Source organism: Haliotis rufescens, unplaced genomic scaffold, assembly GCF_023055435.1.
Source record: "Haliotis rufescens isolate VD_foot unplaced genomic scaffold, xgHalRufe1.0.p SCAF_3, whole genome shotgun sequence".
NCBI lineage: Eukaryota > Metazoa > Mollusca > Gastropoda > Lepetellida > Haliotidae > Haliotis > Haliotis rufescens.
This window is the reverse complement of record NW_025964001.1, coordinates 29,677,167-29,698,977: the sequence shown is the minus strand read 5'-3', so window position 1 is coordinate 29,698,977 and position 21,811 is coordinate 29,677,167. Positions and strand designations below refer to the sequence as shown.

The 21,811-nt window shown below is 41.8% G+C and overlaps 1 protein-coding gene across 1 annotated transcript; it reads left to right on the top strand.

Annotated features, from left to right (window-relative positions):
* The first annotated feature begins 1,663 nt into the window (after window positions 1–1,663).
* On the top strand, window positions 1,664–20,770 carry LOC124145561 (plasminogen-like). Its single transcript, XM_046515384.2, has 3 exons — window positions 1,664–2,296; window positions 5,895–5,979; window positions 18,100–20,770. The coding sequence occupies exons 1-3, from the start codon at window positions 1,958–1,960 to the stop codon at window positions 18,372–18,374; spliced, it is 699 nt and encodes a 232-aa protein (XP_046371340.2). The 5' UTR covers window positions 1,664–1,957; the 3' UTR covers window positions 18,375–20,770.
* Window positions 20,771–21,811: the final 1,041 nt, after the last annotated feature.

Below are 21,811 nucleotides of genomic sequence, written 5' to 3'. Positions count from 1 at the left end.
ATTTGGCTATTTGAGTTCAGATATAGGTTATACCATTTTTTTGTGATTTTTTGCTTGTTTACACTTTTAATTTCTGATTTTGAGATGGGTAAGTTTAAGCTTATTTCTGGGATTTTGAGGGATAGTTTAGCTGCTTTATCGGCGTTTTCATTACCGTATATTCCTACGTGGGCGGGTATCCACAAGAAGGTTATTTGTTTGCCTGCCTTAGTTAGGTCGTTGGAGCTTTTAAGTATTTGATTTATTAATTTAGGTCGGTTTTTGGTATTTTTGTTTTGGAGGGCTTGCAGTCCACTTAGGGAGTCGGTAAGTATTAGGATTTTTTTGTGTTTTTTGGATTCTTGATTATGGAGGGCTGAGGCCATGCCCATTAGTTCTGCCGTGAATATTGATTGGTTGTTTGGGAGTCGGAAGGATTGTGTGGTTTTAGTTGGTTGTGTGGTATGGACTCCGAAACCTGTGTGTTTGGAGGTCGGATCTGAGGATCCGTCCGTGTAAATGTGACACCAATTTGGCCAATTTTCGTGTATGTATGCTAGTGTGGTAGTTTTAGCTATGTTTGGGTCGGTTTGTTTATTTATTTGGCTAGCTAGTGTTGTGTCTATTTTGGGTATTTTAAGTTTAGGGGTGAAGATATTTGATTGTTTGCAGTTTTGTTTAAGATTTTTAATTTGGTGTTCATTTAGGTAGTTTGTTATTCTTTGGGATATTGGGGTAAGTAAGGGGTGTTTACGAGCTAGAGCTTGGTTTTTGGGGCTGATGTTTTGGTTTATTAAGTTTTCGATGAGAGGGTTTGATTGGGACGCGGCCCAGAAATTTAAGCTTAGCTGTTCCCTGCGTAGGCATTTCTCCTGTTAAGGCCTGAAGTGAGGTGTAGGAGGTGCCATGTTGGGTGCGTGTAATTAGTTTGAGAGCCTGATATTGTATTGAGTCAAGGTTTTTAGATAGAGAGTTGTTTAGGGTGTTGTATATGGCGCAGCCGTAGTCTAGTTTTGATCTAATTAGTGATAATTTGCGAAACAAAAACATGAGTTTTAAGTAAAGGAACATATTCTCGCCCATGGGCCTGCCCATGGGCCTACCCATGGGCCAGACTTCGCCCATGGGCAGGCCCATGGGCCACACTTCGCCCATGGGCAGGCCCATGGGCGACATAGTCTAAATATTGAGTTTTTAAACAATTTTTTTTTCATTTTTTCTTCCTTGGTATGTTCCCATGAAAACGGCATGTTTAATTTTGTAAATACCTTTAACCGAGACTGGGCAAAGAGCGTAGAGTTTCTGGACTTTTGGGTTTCCAGAATTAAAATGGGACGTGTTCAGTATGCTAGTTATTGCAAGTGATTTATGTGTGTAACCTGGAATATCACACAAAAAGTTACGAGGGAAATATTAAAGGAATAGTCAATTGTAACGTTCAAAGAGACGTGTCTTTAGTCTGAACTTGAAAGATGGCAGATTAGGAGCTGTCATGTGGAGGACGTACAACAGATGGCATTCTGGAAACCTCCCTCATCCATGGCATGTGTATATTGAACACACACGTTATTGAAGTTTGTGGTTTTGCCAAAGTACCCCCTGTGAGTGGATGAAGACTTCCTCAGTAGCACTTTGGTTAGAACAATTGTGATGGAGCCAATACAAAACTTTCTTTGCCAGATTTATTAACATGAATTGTTAATGATTTTCTTCAGTTTCAATGTAGCTTCTACTCGAAACACATTGTGTATCTGCTATTGATCATAACATTCGCCAGCGCCACAAGCGTTGTCCCCATTGTGTTGCTCGTACATCTGTGATGCCTGACAAATATACCTATGTTAGGAAAGTGTTCCATTAGTCTAACGTTTTCTGCCTGTGTTATATGCAGATGAGTCTATCTTCAACGTAGATGGACACTGCTTCGATGGCGTTTTCCATGTTCCTTATGTAGGTTTGGGTGTTCAATGCGAGCAGCATGTTAACATTGTTCAAGACACAGCGAGACATGTGGGTGTTCGGTTTTGGAGTACTGTTGTGTGGAGTTCCTCTAGCGGAATTGGCTTGTACTGCCGTCAGTGGTCAGATGACGCACCTGTCTGGTCAAAGGTTGACTGGTCATACCTATATCAATAACACTGTTGCCACTGTAGATGTGTGTGCACTTCTGTGTATCAGCGAGTCCCTGTGTGAGTCCTTTAACTACAACGTACTGACTGAAGCGTGTGAGAGGAATTACGAAACTGGAGATTCCAAGCCAAGTAATCTTCAGTCGGAGTCAAGCTGGCTATATACTGAATCTGTGAAAATACCGAAGGTACACTATGTTTTGTTTGTGTTTCTACTGCTACATGCACGAAAGACTTCTGGTGTCTTCAAATGTGAAATTGTTGCAATATTTTTAAAAGCCACGTTACCCCATACTAACTGTCTCAGGTCCTGTTACCTTGTTGACATAATCGCGGCGGGGTTTAAACAGGGTTTAACGTCGTATTTAAAGTTATTTGTGTGTGTGTGTGTGTGTGTGTGTGTGTGTGTGTGTGTGTGTGTGTGTGTGTGTGTGTGTGTGTGTGTGTGTGTGTGTGTGTGTGTGTGTGTGTGTGTGTGTGTGTGTGTGCTTGTACTAGTCCGGACTGATGCCGATTTATAGTGCTAGCCCACTGAGATACCATACCGCAGTTTAACATGAATACCCTACTCAGACACAGTATACTGACTCCGAGCCCACCAGACCTTTTTTTAGCCCCTTAGCACCATGCAGGGTAACAACAAGTACCCTCTTTTAATATCTTTTTGGCATGCCTCGGCCGGGTATCGAACCTCCCGCTCTCCGGGCGGACGCCCAACAACTAGACCACGGAGGCAATCAGATATAATGGGTACTAGAATGAGGTGGTGTCATGATACGCCGATGTTTTGATGCATCTCCAAATTATACATGGTGTTACATTACACGATACACCTACCCGTGTATCGAATAATGTTTAAATTCTGTATAGGTTTAAAAAAGGTTACATTTACGAAGTTTTCCTCGGGTTAGAAGTACTTTTCCTTCTGTTACGTGACACGATGCTAAACCAATTTGCACAATACTATACGAAAAAGCCTAAATTAACATGAATTAAACACAAATTTGTTGATAGCAACAACCTCCTGTCCCTCGGGTCACTTGAAACATGAAGAATTCCACGTAAAACGATACAAATCGTCACGTGATCATGTGTATAGTTACACGTCTTGTCATTACAAAGTGAGTCAGTTGAATGGACCACTGCTTTGATCAGTAGTGCAGCTGTGTCACAGCGTGTTAGCTTATTGATGGAGGTTTACCACAGACTACACACTGTTTTGTTTAACGCCGCACCCAGCAATATTCCAGCTCTATGACGGCGTTTTGTAAATAATCGAGTACCACCCTTCCCTCTTTGCCTTTCTATGCACTATGTTTCAGCAGTAACTGAATATAGTCAATAAAAACTAAAGAAAAAAGTAATACATACAAGATTTTATAAACTGAAAAATAGGCTGTTACCGCCTCATTGTGTGATCGTTTGAGAAAATAACACCGTCTGTATTCTTAAGGTGTCCTTAGTATGATTCATTTCAGACAATTGCATAAAATACATCAAATAGTGTGTTCTGGCGGGGTAGTTATCAAAATATTACTGCCCTAACATATACGAAACGTCAACGCCTGAGAATTACAACATAAAAGAAAATGTCAACACGTCGATTATCTGCATATCCGCCGTTACAGATTTCTTTGGACGAAGATGGCAAAATAACGGTGAACACTATAGGTACGGGCCACGGGAAGATAGCAGGTGTTCGCGAAAAGGGTAAGCATGGTCTGCCCTACCAGTAGCACACGCCACTCACACAATTTGCAGAAAAACGTAAGTGATTGTTTGTTGGCTGACGCCGCACAGCAGTATTGCCATGAGGTGACGGCGTGGCAGTATACGGGACTTACAACACAAGAAATAGAAAATAAAAATAAATGCTAGATAAATTTTATATACAATACAAGACCTGTTCTTGGAGATTGTTAGGACAGTATTATGTTTACGTGACTGGAAATTATAGACCTGGGGGGGTTAAAGTGTCTCGAGCGGCGTCAAAATACCATTGCTCTGTATTTGCATTCTACTCAGGGGCTTGCAATAGACTCTCTTCAAACCAGCCACTTTATAGTCCAACACTCTCGCTTTACTAAACTAAGAGTGAGTGAGTGAGTGAGTCAGAGAGTATGGTTTTACGCCGCATTTAGCAATATTCCAGCAATATCACGGCGAATCAGTAATCGAATCCGGGTTTTCGGCGTGACGAGCGAACGCTTTAACCACTGGGCTACCCGACCGCCCCTACTAAACTAAGAAGCAAAGGAAAGTGTGTTTTTTTTATTGTTAAAGTTTTTAAAACAATTTAATCGTTAACGGACAGTAAATTGGTTGACTAGAATCAAATAAAAGACACATCCCGTACGGCACAGATGGGTGCTACGCAAGCCCAAATTCCCGAACGTTTGGATGTACCCCACTGACGGTAGCGACATTGACACAGGCAGACAGATGGGACCCAAGGCAGACCGCAAAGTGGTAGACCACGTGTCACAACAGTTCAGGAAGACCGCTATATTCGCACGATACATCCCCGGAACAGATTCGTGACGTCAACGTCAATGGCTGCAACGGCGTAAGGCGCACACTGTTGCGAAGACTACGATCTGCATGAATCCGAGCATATCGTCCCTTCCGAGACATGGCTTGGACTCAGTAGCAACGAAGAGTTAACTTCAACAACGAAAGTGGGTTTATTTCGTAATGACGGTAGACAGAGAGTTTACAGACGTCGGAGAGAATCTTTGATACCAGCATGCGTTCGAGAAGTGCATCCATACGGCGGCGGGAGCGTCATGGTATGGAGCGGCATTTGTGGCATTATTGTGGCAAGGATAGCGCTCAGTGATAATGCAGGGCAATATGAATACCAACGAGTACAGGCATCAAGTTTCGCAACCAGTCGTACTCCCTTTCTTATAATTCTTCAGCTAGATATGAATCCGATAGAACAGCTTTGAGGTCAACCTGGAAAAGGCACCGAGAGAAGAATGGCAGTGAATACCAAATCACGTCATCCGACGTTTGACGTCAGCCGTGAGGAGACGTGCATTAATGCAGCGGGAACCCACACACGTTATTAGTGCTAAGACTGATTCATATAATAAAGATTGAATGCTTCATGGCAATAATTTCCAGTTCACATATTCGTGAAAAGTCAATGTTCTTACCCCACGTGTTTTAAGTTCTGATTTTTTCTGGAATTTTTAGAATACTAAAATGTTTGTCCAAACGACAAACATCAAGTGATTACTTTTTATCATCCAAAACTGGCTCCCACAGGAGATATCGCTTGGATGAGATCTACACTGTAGATATCGCTCCAATGAAATTACATCACAATGCTTTGCAGACCATTGTGACGTCATTGGTTACCATGACGTCACAATCAAATGACATCACTAATTGCTCTGCTACTGAAGCTGTTTGCAGTACTTTTTACACTGAAGACACTGCTAATTACTGTCTACAAATTGAAAAAGTTAAAAGAATGATGTTGGATGATAAATAAAATCTCACCCTCGTGTCTTTTGATATCAAATATATCAACACTCGTTGATAAAAGTGGCAAAAATCCTCGGCAAGCCTCGGAATTTTTCCACTTTTATCAACTCGTGTTGATATATTTGATATCAAAAGACACTTGGGTGAGATTCTCTATATAACATCAAATTACTTTGAAACAAAACCATTTTTAATTTCTATGTGATATCGTTATTTAAAACTCGACCTATATTTTCTTTTGGCTCTGAGTATGTTTAACACTGATGAACCCAAATCTTCTTACTGTTTCAGACCCTGGCGGGAGTTTGCGCGACTCATATGTGTCAGCGTGACGAACAATGTAGGCCACTAGGTGGCGTAGCTACATGCATCAAAGGTAATTATATTATTTAAACTAAGAGTGAACAATTTTTCAAGTGATCACTTTGCGAGTAACAACCAATAAAGAACCAATTGCAAAAAGTATTATTATTACAAGATTTGGAATTGAATTCGTCAAGGGAAAGCGTAAGTAATCAACAATATATGTTTCAAATAAACTTAAAGGCCCTCCCTGACAATAAATAGCCCGCAAGGTGGCGGTGTTTCAGTTTCGAACAGTGATTGACCCAACCGAGTGCCTGGAGAAGCTTTTTGAAAACCGTAAACCGCAAACAAGATCACCACCAACCGTCAAACTTCGAATCAACTTGAATGACAAACCCTGGATACCACAAATGTCCCCACATCTATATATAAGTCAATATATTTTCTGTAGTTTTGTCATAAAAAAATCCAATCGATCGTGTTTAGCGTCTGCATCAATCACAGTGGGCGGAGCTTATTTACGGCTGCGCTATAAATATATAGCAAAGCACATTATCATGTGTACATGTGACACATCCAATGCATTTGTGGTCATCCGCTGCAACGTTTAATATCCGTTTCTTCAAGTCCGAGTATCTCTCCAAACACCTCGTTTATTTAGCTCAGTCCAGAAGTTTTGGCAACACTGTTTCTGCAACATGGTGGCCCAGTCGTCTAAGGCGCCGCGATTCGCTGTGCAGAGTTGCGTCCCTTAGCACGCCAGAAACCTATGATTGTTGGTTCGAATCCCGGTTCGCCCCGATTATGTTTCTACATCAAACGATTCCAAGACTTTTCAACAAACGCGTACGTCTTGGGTTTCAAAACCTTACTGTCATGTCGTCTTCACATCTTCCTAAAATGATACTGTGGAATGTCCACGATTTATCCAACACACTTCCTTTGTCAACCATGCGTGACACAGCGCAGTCAATCGCAGTTAGGGAATGCTGCGGCCACCATGTTGCAGAGTGAGTGAGTTGGGTTTAACGCCGTTTTTAACACTCAGTATTCCAGATATATCACGGCGTGTCAGCTTAATGTGTGAGGAAAGCCCGTAATGATGCATGTCTCAGACGTTTACCACTTCGGTGAAACCCACGAGCACGGGTATGGTGCTGACAAACCTAGAAACATAATCGGGGCGGACCGGGATTCAAACCAACAATCATAGGATCAAGGGACGCAACTCTGCACAGCTCTTGGACGACTGGGCCGTCCGTGTCCCTCCTCACAAAGAAAATTAGCTGATATCCTTTCAAGATCCTTTGAAGATCCATTGACGTTATGAAGCTTAGATATAGCTGGCTATATTAGCATAGCCATGAAACTGTTAGGCATGATTTCTTACGGTCTCATGGATGAGAAGGGTGTAGACAGAGAACATGGCAGGGCCGGGAACAGAACCTTGCGGAACAGTGTCGTAAGTTACATAGTCTGGAAGGAGCACATTCTTTGAAATTTTAAAACATTTTAAATCACAACTCATAACACATCTTTTCCTTGAAGCATATGACCTGTATGAGATGAGTACGTAGTTCGAGAAACTGTGTACCATGTTTCTAGATACATTTATTGTTATTGCTCAAATGTAGCGCTTTGAGCATGCACCGAGTGTATAAAAGGCTAGCGCAATACAAGTACACATTATTAGTATAATCCCCCGCCACGAAGTGGGAGTGGGATATAGGAATGGGTGTTGTCCGTCAGTCCATCACCTTTCTGGGGCATAAACCTGAAACCGTTTAATATTTTAGTATACGATTTTGCACATTTATCAGTCACATGCTGAACTGATGGCTGATGGTTTGGTATTTCTAAGAAAATAGAAAAATGTGTTTCCTTGGCAACAAACTCGACGTATATTCAAATACGTGGATCATTCGTTTCCGGAGCTGGGAAACCGTTTAATCTTTTATACTGAAACTTTACATATGTGTCAAACAGCTGAACTGGTGCCCTTTAATGTTTTCTTATTTCTACAAAATATATTTCTTGTGCTTTCTTGGTTTTACTGATTGAAGGGCAACAAGTAGCCTGATTGATTGTAACGACGTGTCACTGCTACTTCTTGAAGGGCAACAAGTCGCCTGATTGCTTGTAACGACATGTCAGTTGTACGTCTTGAAGGACAACAAGTAGCCTTATTGCTGGTAACGACGTTTCAATGCTAGTTCTTGAAGGGCAACAAGTAGCCTGATTGTTGTAACGACGTTTCAGTGCTACGTCTTGAAGGACAACAAGTTGCCCGATTGATTGTAACGACATGTCAGTTGTACGTCTTGAAGGGCAACAAGTAGCCTGATTGATTGTAACGACGTTTCAGTGCTACGTCTTGAAGGGCAACAAGTTGCCCGATTGATTGTAACGACATGTCAGTTGTACGTCTTGAAGGGCTACAAGTAGCCTTATTGCTTGTAACGACGTTTCAATGCTACTTCTTGAAGGGCAACAAGTAGCCTGATTGATTGTAACGACGTTTCAGTGCTACGTCTTGAAGGGCAACAAGCAGCCTGATTGATTGTAACGACGTTTCAATGCTACTTCTTGAAGGGCAACAAGTAGCCTGATTGATTGTAACGACGTTTCAATGCTACTTCTTGAAGGGCAACAAGTAGCCTGATTGACTGTAACGACGTTTCAGTGCTACTTCTTGAAGGGCAACAAGTAACCTGATTGCTTGTAACGACGTTTCAGTGCTACTTCTTGAAGGACAACAAGTAGCCTGATTGACTGTAACGACGTGTCAGTGCTACTTCTTGAAGGTCAATAAGTAGCCCGATTGCTTGTAACGACGTGTCAGTGCTACTTCTTGAAGGTCAATAAGTAGCCCGATTGATTGTAACGACGTGTCAGTTGTACGTCTTGAAGGTCAACAAGTAGCCCGATTGCTTGTAACGACGTGTCAGTGCTACTTCTTGAAGGTCAATAAGTAGCCCGATTGATTGTAACGACGTGTCAGTTGTACGTCTTGAAGGGCAACAAGTAGCCCGATTGTTTGTAACGACGTGTCAGTGCTACGTCTTGAAGGGGCAACAAGTAGCCCGATTGATTGTAACGACGTTTCAATGCTACTTCTTGAAGGGCAACAAGTAACCCGATTGCTTGTAACGACGTTTCAATGCTTCTTCTTGAAGGACAACAAGTAGCCCGATTGATTGTAACGACGTTTCAATGCTACTTCTTGAAGGGCAACAAGTAGCCTGATTGATTGTAACGACGTTTCAGTGCTACGTCTTGAAGTGGCAACAAGCAGCCTGATTGCTTGTAACGACGTTTCAATGCTACTTCTTGAAGGGCAACAAGTAGCCCGATTGTTTGTAACGACGTGTCAGTGCTACGTCTTGAAGGGGCAACAAGTAGCCCGATTGATTGTAACGACGTTTCAGTGCTACTTCTTGAAGGGCAACAAATCGCCTGATTGCTTGTAACGACGTGTCAGTGCTACTTCTTGAAGGGCAACAAGTCGCCTGATTGCTTGTAACGTCGTTTCAGTGCTACTTCTTGAAGGTCAATAAGTAGCCCGATTGATTGTAACGACGTGTCAGTGCTACGTCTTGAAGGGCAACAAGTAGCCTGATTGCTTGTAACGACGTGTCAGTGCTACTTCTTGAAGGTCAATAAGTAGCCCGATTGCTTGTAACGACGTGTCAGTGCTACTTCTTGAAGGTCAATAAGTAGCCCGATTGATTGTAACGACGTGTCAGTTGTACGTCTTGAAGGTCAACAAGTAGCCCGATTGCTTGTAACGACGTGTCAGTGCTACTTCTTGAAGGGCAACAAGTAACCCGATTGCTTTATAACGACGTGTCAGTGCTACGTCTTGAAGGTCAATAAGTAGCCCGATTGATTGTAACGACGTGTCAGTGTTACGTCTTGAAGGGCAACAAGTCGCCTGATTGATTGTAACGACGTTTCAGTGCTACTTCTTGAAGGGCAACAAGTAGCCTGATTGATTGTAACGACGTGTCAGTGCTACGTCTTAAAGGTCAATATAAGTAGCCCGATTGATTGTAACGACGTGTCAGTTGTACGTCTTGAAGGGCTACAAGTAGCCTTATTGATTGTAACGACGTGTCAGTTGTACGTCTTGAAGCGCAACAAGTAACCTGATTGCTTGTAACGACGTTTCAATGCTACGTCTTGAAGGGCAACAAGTAGCCCGATTGCTTGTAACGACTTGGCAGTGCTACTTCTTGAAGGGCAACAAGTAGCCTGATTGCTTGTAACGACGTGTCAGTGCTACTTCTTGAATGGCAACAAGTAGCCTGATTGCTTGTTACGACGTTTCAATGCTACTTCTTGAAGGGCAACAAGTAGCCTGATTGATTGTAACGACGTTTCAGTGCTACGTCTTGAAGGGCAACAAGTAGCCCGATTGATTGTAACGACGTGTCAGTGCTACTTCTTGAACGGCAACAAGTCGCCTGATTGCTTGTAACGACGTTTCAGTGTTACGTCTTGAAGGTCAATAAGTAGCCCGATTGATTGTAACGACGTGTCAGTGCTACATCTTGAAGGTCAATATAAGTAGCCCGATTGATTGTAACGACGTGTCAGTTGTACGTCTTGAAGGGCTACAAGTAGCCTTATTGATTGTAACGACGTGTCAGTTGTACGTCTTGAAGGTCAACAAGTAGCCCGATTGCTTGTAACGACGTGTCAGTGCTACTTCTTGAAGGTCAATAAGTAGCCCGATTGATTGTAACGACGTGTCAGTTGTACGTCTTGAAGGGCAACAAGTAGCCCGATTGTTTGTAACGACGTGTCAGTGCTACGTCTTGAAGGGGCAACAAGTAGCCCGATTGATTGTAACGACGTTTCAATGCTACTTCTTGAAGGGCAACAAGTAACCCGATTGCTTGTAACGACGTTTCAATGCTTCTTCTTGAAGGACAACAAGTAGCCCGATTGATTGTAACGACTTGTCAGTGCTACTTCTTGAAGGGCAACAAGTCGCCTGATTGCTTGTAACGACGTTTCAATGCTACTTCTTGGAGGTCAATAAGTAGCCCGATTGATTGTAACGACGTGTCAGTGCTACTTCTTGAAGGGCAACAAGTAACCCGATTGCTTGTAACGACGTTTCAATGCTTCTTCTTGAAGGACAACAAGTAGCCCGATTGATTGTAACGACGTTTCAATGCTACTTCTTGAAGGGCAACAAGTAGCCTGATTGATTGTAACGACGTTTCAGTGCTACGTCTTGAAGTGGCAACAAGCAGCCTGATTGCTTGTAACGACGTTTCAATGCTACTTCTTGAAGGGCAACAAGTAGCCCGATTGTTTGTAACGACGTGTCAGTGCTACGTCTTGAAGGGGCAACAAGTAGCCCGATTGATTGTAACGACGTTTCAGTGCTACTTCTTGAAGGGCAACAAATCGCCTGATTGCTTGTAACGACGTGTCAGTGCTACTTCTTGAAGGGCAACAAGTCGCCTGATTGCTTGTAACGTCGTTTCAGTGCTACTTCTTGAAGGTCAATAAGTAGCCCGATTGATTGTAACGACGTGTCAGTTGTACGTCTTGAAGGTCAACAAGTAGCCCGATTGCTTGTAACGACGTGTCAGTGCTACTTCTTGAAGGTCAATAAGTAGCCCGATTGATTGTAACGACGTGTCAGTTGTACGTCTTGAAGGGCAACAAGTAGCCCGATTGTTTGTAACGACGTGTCAGTGCTACGTCTTGAAGGCCTGGGGCAACAAGTAGCCCGATTGATTGTAACGACGTTTCAATGCTACTTCTTGAAGGGCAACAAGTAACCCGATTGCTTGTAACGACGTGTCAGTGCTACGTCTTGAAGGTCAATAAGTAGCCCGATTGATTGTAACGACGTGTCAGTGTTACGTCTTGAAGGGCAACAAGTCGCCTGATTGATTGTAACGACGTTTCAGTGCTACTTCTTGAAGGGCAACAAGTAGCCTGATTGATTGTAACGACGTGTCAGTGCTACGTCTTGAAGGTCAATATAAGTAGCCCGATTGATTGTAACGACGTGTCAGTTGTACGTCTTGAAGGGCTACAAGTAGCCTTATTGATTGTAACGACGTGTCAGTTGTACGTCTTGAAGCGCAACAAGTAACCTGATTGCTTGTAACGACGTTTCAATGCTACGTCTTGAAGGGCAACAAGTAGCCCGATTGCTTGTAACGACTTGGCAGTGCTACTTCTTGAAGGGCAACAAGTAGCCTGATTGCTTGTAACGACGTGTCAGTGCTACTTCTTGAAGGGCAACAAGTAGCCCGATTGCTTGTTACGACGTTTCAATGCTACTTCTTGAAGGGCAACAAGTAGCCTGATTGATTGTAACGACGTGTCAGTGCTACGTCTTGAAGGGCAACAAGTAGCCCGATTGCTTGTAACGACGTGTCAGTGCTACTTCTTGAAGGTCAATAAGTAGCCCGATTGTTTGTAACGACGTGTCAGTGCTACGTCTTGAAGGCCTGGGGCAACAAGTAGCCCGATTGATTGTAACGACGTTTCAATGCTACTTCTTGAAGGGCAACAAGTAACCCGATTGCTTTATAACGACGTGTCAGTGCTACGTCTTGAAGGTCAATAAGTAGCCCGATTGATTGTAACGACGTGTCAGTGTTACGTCTTGAAGGGCAACAAGTCGCCTGATTGATTGTAACGACGTTTCAGTGCTACTTCTTGAAGGGCAACAAGTAGCCTGATTGATTGTAACGACGTGTCAGTGCTACGTCTTAAAGGTCAATATAAGTAGCCCGATTGATTGTAACGACGTGTCAGTTGTACGTCTTGAAGGGCTACAAGTAGCCTTATTGATTGTAACGACGTGTCAGTTGTACGTCTTGAAGCGCAACAAGTAACCTGATTGCTTGTAACGACGTTTCAATGCTACGTCTTGAAGGGCAACAAGTAGCCCGATTGCTTGTAACGACTTGGCAGTGCTACTTCTTGAAGGGCAACAAGTAGCCTGATTGCTTGTAACGACGTGTCAGTGCTACTTCTTGAATGGCAACAAGTAGCCTGATTGCTTGTTACGACGTTTCAATGCTACTTCTTGAAGGGCAACAAGTAGCCTGATTGATTGTAACGACGTTTCAGTGCTACGTCTTGAAGGGCAACAAGTAGCCCGATTGATTGTAACGACGTGTCAGTGCTACTTCTTGAACGGCAACAAGTCGCCTGATTGCTTGTAACGACGTTTCAGTGTTACGTCTTGAAGGTCAATAAGTAGCCCGATTGATTGTAACGACGTGTCAGTGCTACATCTTGAAGGTCAATATAAGTAGCCCGATTGATTGTAACGACGTGTCAGTTGTACGTCTTGAAGGGCTACAAGTAGCCTTATTGATTGTAACGACGTGTCAGTTGTACGTCTTGAAGCGCAACAAGTAACCTGATTGCTTGTAACGACGTTTCAATGCTACGTCTTGAAGGGCAACAAGTAGCCCGATTGCTTGTAACGACTTGGCAGTGCTACTTCTTGAAGGGCAACAAGTAGCCTGATTGCTTGTAACGACGTGTCAGTGCTACTTCTTGAAGGGCAACAAGTAGCCCGATTGCTTGTTACGACGTTTCAATGCTACTTCTTGAAGGGCAACAAGTAGCCTGATTGATTGTAACGATGTTTCAGTGCTACTTCTTGAAGGGCAGAAAGTAGCCTGATTGCTTGTAACGACGTGTCAGTGCTACTTCTTGAAGGGCAACAAGTCGCCTGATTGCTTGTAACGACGTGTCAGTGCTACTTCTTGAAGGGCAACAAGTAGCCTGATTGCTTGTAACGACGTGTCAGTGCTACTTCTTGAAGGTCAATAAGTAGCCCGATTGATTGTAACGACGTGTCAGTTGTACGTCTTGAAAGGCAACGAGTAGCCCGACTGCTTGTAACGACGTTTCAGTGCTACTTCTTGAAGGGCAACAAGTAGCCTGACTGATTGTAACGACGTGTCAGTGCTACTTCTTGAAGGTCAATAAGTAGCCCGATTGATTGTAACGACGTGTCAGTTGTCCGTCTTGAAGGGGCAACAAGTAGCCTGATTGCTTGTAACGACGTTTCAGCGCTACAAGTAGCCTTGAATCGTGAAAAGTTTAACTCTTGTTATATTTGGGATTACACTTCCTTAGAAAAGTGCACATTGTAGTACTTCCTTTGGTTGAGTCCCATCCAGGATTCGAACCCACACTCTCTGAGAGTGTGGCAGCTAAAGCAGTTGTTATCAATAACGTTTTCATGTCTTTTACTTTGCTATATAATGGAGAATTTTCCCCCGTTTTCATTGGCCGATTTGTGATCACATCATAGTCAAAAGAAATGAATATTGACTCTTTCCCTGGTCTGGTAACTAACGCTGTTGACTTAAGTTACTGAAAATAGCAACACGCCTCAGGATTAGGGTATCCCTCGGTTTCCAACCAATCAGGTATCTCCTTTCGCGTGACGATTCTAACAACGAAAACATGGCGTCTGCGTCCGATAGTAACCAATAGTAACCTAATCGTTTTCATGATCTATCTATCGAAGAACATGCTTCTCCTCGACACATCATGACAGTTACCGGTCATTAGTTTGAGGCAAGCCTAACAACCTACACTGGTTTCACTGATGAGGCAGCTAAAAAGAGCATGTCTGCTATTGTATCGAAGACTGCGGAAAGATCACACAGAACCACTGATCCATTGCCCGACGTATGTCATTCTGAATACTAGTACGCAAGAGCGAAGTCTTCACGCTCTGACTTGATAGCAGACTGATATATGTGATTAAGGCAGTGTGCTGAGCTGTGTGTTGATGATGTAAACTACACAGTGACTATATTCAGTTAAAAGCTACACTGCAAGGGACATTGTTTGTTTTTTTATTTAATCGCTTATAGAGATTGTGAAATACGCGAACGTGGGCACGGTCAAATCTTCTAAGCTGATGTAAATGTTGTATTCATATTACCTGTCAATAACGACTGAAATAATGTTCAAGAAATTACGGATTTAATCTATGAATAGAAAGATTGAATTGGCTTCGATCCGTATATGTTAACAGTATCCACTTGTAAGCATTCATAGCTCCAGTATGTGTTTGATGATAGCTCCAGTATGTGTTTCATGATATGAGTGTTTCAATGGATTGAGTGCAGGATCTTAAATCTTGTCTCTGGAAGGCTTCCGGATCGGACACCTTTCAGAAAACTCCCCCAAAATGTTTCACAAATTTTGTAGTGCAATACGTTCACTTAAATTGTAAAACATATCATAAACGTCTGAATATCACCAAAAAATGTGAAGGTTACAAGTACTGGTTAGAGTGCATGGTAATAGACAAAACAATTAAACATAAGTTCAGATTTATTGATTCATTAGTGCCGACTTACAAACGACAAGTACTTCTTTGTCTTCATTACAATAACTAATCCATATGAGAAGTATGCTTTGGAGTAACACTAAGTCAATATGGCAAATAAAAACAAGAAGGCACTTTCCTAAACAGTCCACATCCCTTCAAAAGAAGGATTCTTCATAATTCGATCAATCAATCAACTCGATTCACCAAGGTTTGATTTTGGTCAAGTATATATGTGTGTTCAAGTTCATTCTGCTTCACGAGAACAAGGAGCAAATATCGGTCACTGGAGAAGCCTGCATTGGTTGTGTTGAATGCCTGGATGATATTGTACACCAGGAAAACATTCACCGTCCAACGTTCCAGTCGTCAATGTCCGCTTTCAAAGAATTGAAAGGGATTATAATTGGGATTATATTTAAACGTCAAGATAATGGTCTTATGTACATACATGTATGCCTGTTCGTGTGTGCGTATGTGCGAATAACACCTTGTTGTTCACAATTTTGATATTTGTTAATCTTGAGATACACTTTCATTTCGGGCGTGTGACTTCGGTCTTTCATTTCTCCCTTGAACACGTAACAGTTTCTTTTAAGAATTTCATCACATCATCCATGACTATATATAGAAAGAAAGAGATTTTATCTCACAATAAGGCCTCTAGTCCACAATAGGATCAGCTGCATAATATAGAAAATTACATGCTGTTTCTTGCAATTATAGTGAGTATAAATTAGTTGTACTCCTTCATTGTATACTTGGGTTAGATAGGTGGCAACATTTATGAAATAATTTGTCCCTGTTCTTCGTCAAATTGATAAAGTTTTCATTGTTGATGATACATAATTATTAAATTTCCGTTGTGTTTATTGTAATTCCTGCATTATGATTAGCTGAACTAGTCACGTGTTAAAGCATTCATTTCTCATTGAATGTGAAACATTACGCTCCGCCCACCGAAGTGGACCACTTTCACCATTACGGAGTGTAGGGGAATCCCTTTTACAGTAGAGGAATTTCCTTTCTGCTCACCTGTATCATCATGCAAAGGACATTGAAGCGATATTCATGCATATTCATCGCCCAAACCACCCTTCGAGGCCACAGACCGTGAAGGAATAGAACAGATGGTTGGTTGGATTGTTGTTTAACGCCACATTTAGCAATATTCCAGCTATATGACGGCGGTCTGTAAATAATCGAGTCTGGACAAGACAATCCAGTGATTAATATCATGAGCATCAATCCACGCGATTGGGATCAATGACATGTATCAAGTCAGCGAGCCTGACCACCCGATCCCGTTAGTCGCCTTTTACGACAAGCATAGTCGCCTTTTACGGCAAGCATGGGTTGCTGAAGACTTATTCTACCCCGGAATCTTCACGAGTCGAATAGAACAGCAAATAGCAGAAACATGCAGGCCTATTTGTCTGAGGCTCGCCTGTTTTTTTTCCGATTGCCTGGGTTCCACAAATGTCTTCAAGTTTCATTTCTAACTCGCACCTTTCCAACTGTCTCTCGATGTTCTCAGGGAAGTAATGTTTGAATCTGTCGATGACTGACCATCGCATTTGAAACAGCCGCCTTCTCCCTGATGTATTTGTTCCGATAAAGTCGGACTGGTGCAGTTCTTCGCGCCTCTTGTCCCGATTGACAGGTCCTGTGAACTTTAATACTACCACTGATTTTGTGGGCGTGTCAAAATATGTGCATAAATCAACCAATCACCTGATTCATGTCACGCCACAGTATGTTTTGCTGAGCCTGAAATGTTTATATATCTCTTTGATTTTTAGAATATTTGATAACATATATTTTTGACTGTATTTCTTTCGGTTCGTTGAGGTATGAGTCGAGTATGAGTTCTAGGGCCTATATTTATGAGAATTTCAAGTAGGCGTGTGTCAGGATGATCCTCATCTAGGATGTATGGATTACAAGGGATTGCAAAACATAGATTGGTTCGTTTGTTGAGTACATTTTCTTCCAAATCACAATATCCTGTTGTCGTCTTGAAATAGCACTTCAGAGATGAAGCGACATGTCGTGTGAATCCGTGTCACTTGCTAACGTGTTACATTATACTATACACACGAGTGACTTCTGGTAAGACAAATACAGTTCTGGTTAATTAGCCCATAAAATTGAAAAGAATGTTTATCTTACAATGTTAAAATTTATTATTCACGTTACATCAAGGTATCTTGACACGTCCCCATGAGCCATACTCTTGACATACATGGAATCCATAGCATTATTTATACAACACAGGCCTCCCACAAGTATGAAACGATCGCGTATATTCTGTACCCGTTTGGTGGTACCGTGTAATGCCCAATCAGCTTGCAGGCCTGACCAGCCTTGCTAATGAAGCCACGCTTCCTCGTTAGCGCCTTTAAGATTAGTTTGGGTTGTAAGAAATAAGTACCCCAAAGTACGAACTTTTAATTAAGCGCAACAGCGATAGGTTTACGTTTTCACATTTTTTTCTCACCTAACTTATTTTACATTATACTGGCTACTTTATGAATAAAGGTTAGTTACAGTGCGTTATTGATGTGTAATCGCAACGATTCATTCACCCTGCACTGAAATGATAGGTGATAAAGGAACAAGGTGACGTTCTCTGATTTGGGTTAGAAAGAGATTGTCGTACTGCTTTCACGAAAAAAATTCTGTGAGTTACGTCACAGTAAACAATTTTCCAGCTAATCATGTCATCCTGTAGATAATCGAGTTTACATGGTCAACAAGAGGTGAACAGAGCTGTCTCTATGACGTAGGGGAAAATAAACAATGCGAGTGAGAGATATAATAGTTTGTCTTCATTTTTTATTTCAGTGAATCGATGTTATAACATGGTGAATGGTCGCGCTGAGTACGACGGGACACTATCCACTACAAGGAGCGGCTACTCGTGTCAGCGATGGGATGATCATACTACACACAGTCACTTAAACAATGGTGACGACTCCAGCCACTTCTCTGCAGATGACAGCCTTGAGGAGGCGGCCAATTACTGCCGTACACCAACCACAGACGGGGAAATATATCCCTGGTGTTACACCACAGACCCAAATATACGTTGGGAATTCTGCGATTTACCTGAATGCTGAGTGGCACAGCTGTGATGTACTACAATAGTGAAGGAGACAGACCTCTACGGACAAACTGCGATGTACTACACTATTGAAGGAGACATACCTCTACCTACAAACTACGATGTACTACAATATTGAAGGAGACATACCTCTACGGACAAACTGCGATGTACTACATTTTTTTAAGGAGACAGACCTCTACGGACAAACTGTGATGTACTACACTATTGAAGGAGACAGACCTCTAAGGACAAACTGTGATGTACTACAATATTGAAGGAGACATACCTCTAAGGACAAACGGTGATGTACTACAATATTGAAGGAGACAGACCTCTAAGGACAAACTGTGATGTACTACAATATTGAAGGAGACATACCTCTAAGGACAAACTGTGATGTACTACAATATTGAAGGAGACAGACCTCTGAGGACAAACTGTGATGTACTACAATATTTTAGAAGACAGACCTCTACGGACAAACTGCGATGTACTACAATATTGAAGGAGACAGACCTCTAAGGACAAACGGTGATGTACTACAATATTGAAGGAGACAGACCTCTAAGGACAAACTGTGATGTACTACAATATTGAAGGAGACAGACCTCTAAGGACAAACTGTGATGTACTACAATATTTTAGAAGACAGACCTCTACGGACAAACTGCGATGTACTACAATATTGAAGGAGACAGACCTCTAAGGACAAACGGTGATGTACTACAATATTGAAGGAGACAGACCTCTAAGGACAAACTGTGATGTACTACAATATTGAAGGAGACATACCTCTAAGGACAAACTGTGATGTACTACAATATTGAAGGAGAAAGACCTCTAAGGACAAACTGTGATGTACTACAATATTGAAGGAGACAAACCTCTAAGGACAAACGGTGATGTACTACAATATTGAAGGAGACAGACCTCTAAGGACAAACTGTGATGTACTACAATATTTTAGAAGACAGACCTCTACGGACAAACTGCGATGTACTACAATATTGAAGGAGACAGACCTCTAAGGACAAACTGTGATGTACTACAATATTGAAGGAGACAGACCTCTAAGGACAAACTGTGATGTACTACAATATTGTAGGAGACAGACCTCTAAGGACAAACTGTGATGTACTACAATATTGAAGGAGACATACCTCTAAGGACAAACTGTGATGTACTACAATATTGAAGGAGACAGACCTCTAAGGACAAACTGTGATGTACTACAATATTGTAGAAGACAGACCTCTACGGACAAACTGTGATGTACTACAATATTGAAGGAGACATATCTCTACGGACAAACTGTGATGTACTACAATATTGTAGGAGACAGACCTCTAAGGACAAACTGTGATGTACTACAATATTGAAAGAGACATACCTCTAAGGACAAACTGTGATGTACTACAATATTGTAGGAGATAGACCTCTACGGACAAACTACGATGTACAACAATATTGAAGGAGACAGACCTCTACCTACAAACTACGATCCTTCATGATGTTGAATGGGACAGCTCCGTAAGGGTAAACGCACGAACTGGATATTCCGAGGCTGAAGAATCTCATGTTTTCGAATTGTATTGCATAACATTTCCGTGCAGCATATTTGTGTTGTATGTATTTACTTTAATATATCTATTTGTTGTAACTTTCAGACCGTGTAGTTGATCTGATTACGAAATATTTTGTTACTTTGACGCAGTATCAGAAGTCAGCTAACGCATACGTAACTGGGTATTCATTACAAATACTGATACAAGCCAGCTCCGATTTATATTTACATATGTTAAGGGACTAGATATTCAGCTACATTGGCAAAGCCAGATTTGTTTCAATTAAAACTATAGGCCTAAATATAAAATCCCATTTTATATATTACCTGGTACGTTTCCAAGCTTGTGTTCTGTGCATTCTACCCAAGGTAAACTCGTGAAGGTAAACAAGTTGTTTGTTTGTTGTTTAACACCGCACACAATTGGGATCGATGACATTCATCAACCAAGTCAGCGAGCCTGACCACCCGATCCCATTAGTCGCCTTTTAGGCCAAGCATGAGGTACTGAAGACCTACCCCGGATCTTCACGGGTCGAGTAAGCAAGTAATCAGATATTGTAAAAGTAAAACTAAAAGCTTAGTTCATAGAATATAGTATTGTGTAAAATATGCATTTCTCTGCACAGTTGCACAGACGAATATTTTGCTTGTAAAAAAACACGAGCTTGGATGTAGCGCACACATTACAACATCATTACACCATGACTATAACGACACCATTAATGTCCGCAAAGTTTGGCAGCAAGCTATTCATTCTAATAAACATTTCGATAATGATGTGAGTGTGTTTGTTGTTTAATGCCGCCTTCAGCAATATTCCAGCTATACGAATGCAGTCGAAACATAATCGAATCTGGATCAGACAATCCAGTGACCGATAACGTTAGTAATGATCACAGAGTACTACAGATAACACATCTGACTTTTATGGATAGACATATTCAGGGTAAACGTGGAAAATTAGATGCAATGTGTGTGGACTAAAGTATTTGATTCATATATATTTGATGTAGAAGTAAATCATGGTTTATATTTCATTCTCACACAAGAAACACAATGGAGGAGAGGAAATTATTCATCTATCAGGATGTACAATCTTGTGTTAGGCTGAGGATTACTGAGTTTGGTTTCTAACCAAACCCGTGAAGATCCGGGGTAGAATAGGTCTTCAGCAACCCATGCTTGCCGTGAAAGGCGACTATGCTTGTCGTAAGAGGCGACTAACGGGATCGGGTGGTCAGGCTCGCTGACTTGGTTGATGCATGTCATCGATCCCAATCTGCTGAGAATTTCAACATGCTCAAATCTGACGAGAAAGTTTCAAGCCTGAAACATACCAGTGCACATATATACTGTCAGACACGTGTTCACTGACAGTTTATCGAATCCAGTGAATAGGTCGCGTGAATAGGTCGCGTTGACGTGCTGAGTATTTGTGTTTCATGTTTCAATGATTTTTACTCTTAGGGTTACACGGGGACAGTTCGCCAGTACAAATGTGTGTCTTTGTCCGAAGAACAATTAAATCATTAATAATTGACAGCGAGTTACTTAAGTTACTTTAATTAGCCCGGGTGCTGTGACCACGGAGGAACAATATTTAAACTTCAAGACAGACAGTTTATTATTTGGTCCTCATTCTGCATAACACAACCAGTAAATTAAAAACAATATTAGATAGGGCCTCACACACAGATGTGTCATTTGAAGTAAATGTTTTATACCAATTACAACCAGTCGTGGGGAATACGCGCATTACAGCCAAGTAAAGTTACGCATTATAGCTAGTCTGAAGGAATATATATTCAATGTATATACGATTAGAATCGATGCGTAATGTCTTACGTCTCCATTATCCCAAACACATCATTTCACTGTACACG

What these genes read in the sequence shown, in the direction of transcription:
- LOC124145561 (XM_046515384.2), top strand. Translation starts at nt 1,958, where the DNA reads ATGTTAACATTGTTCAAGACACAGCGAGACATGTGGGTGTTCGGTTTT. An exon ending in AATCTGTGAAAATACCGAAG is followed by an intron (nt 2,297 to 5,894) that starts GTACACTATGTT and finishes TTACTGTTTCAG; the next exon opens with ACCCTGGCGGGAGTTTGCGC. An exon ending in CGTAGCTACATGCATCAAAG is followed by an intron (nt 5,980 to 18,099) that starts GTAATTATATTA and finishes TTTTTATTTCAG; the next exon opens with TGAATCGATGTTATAACATG.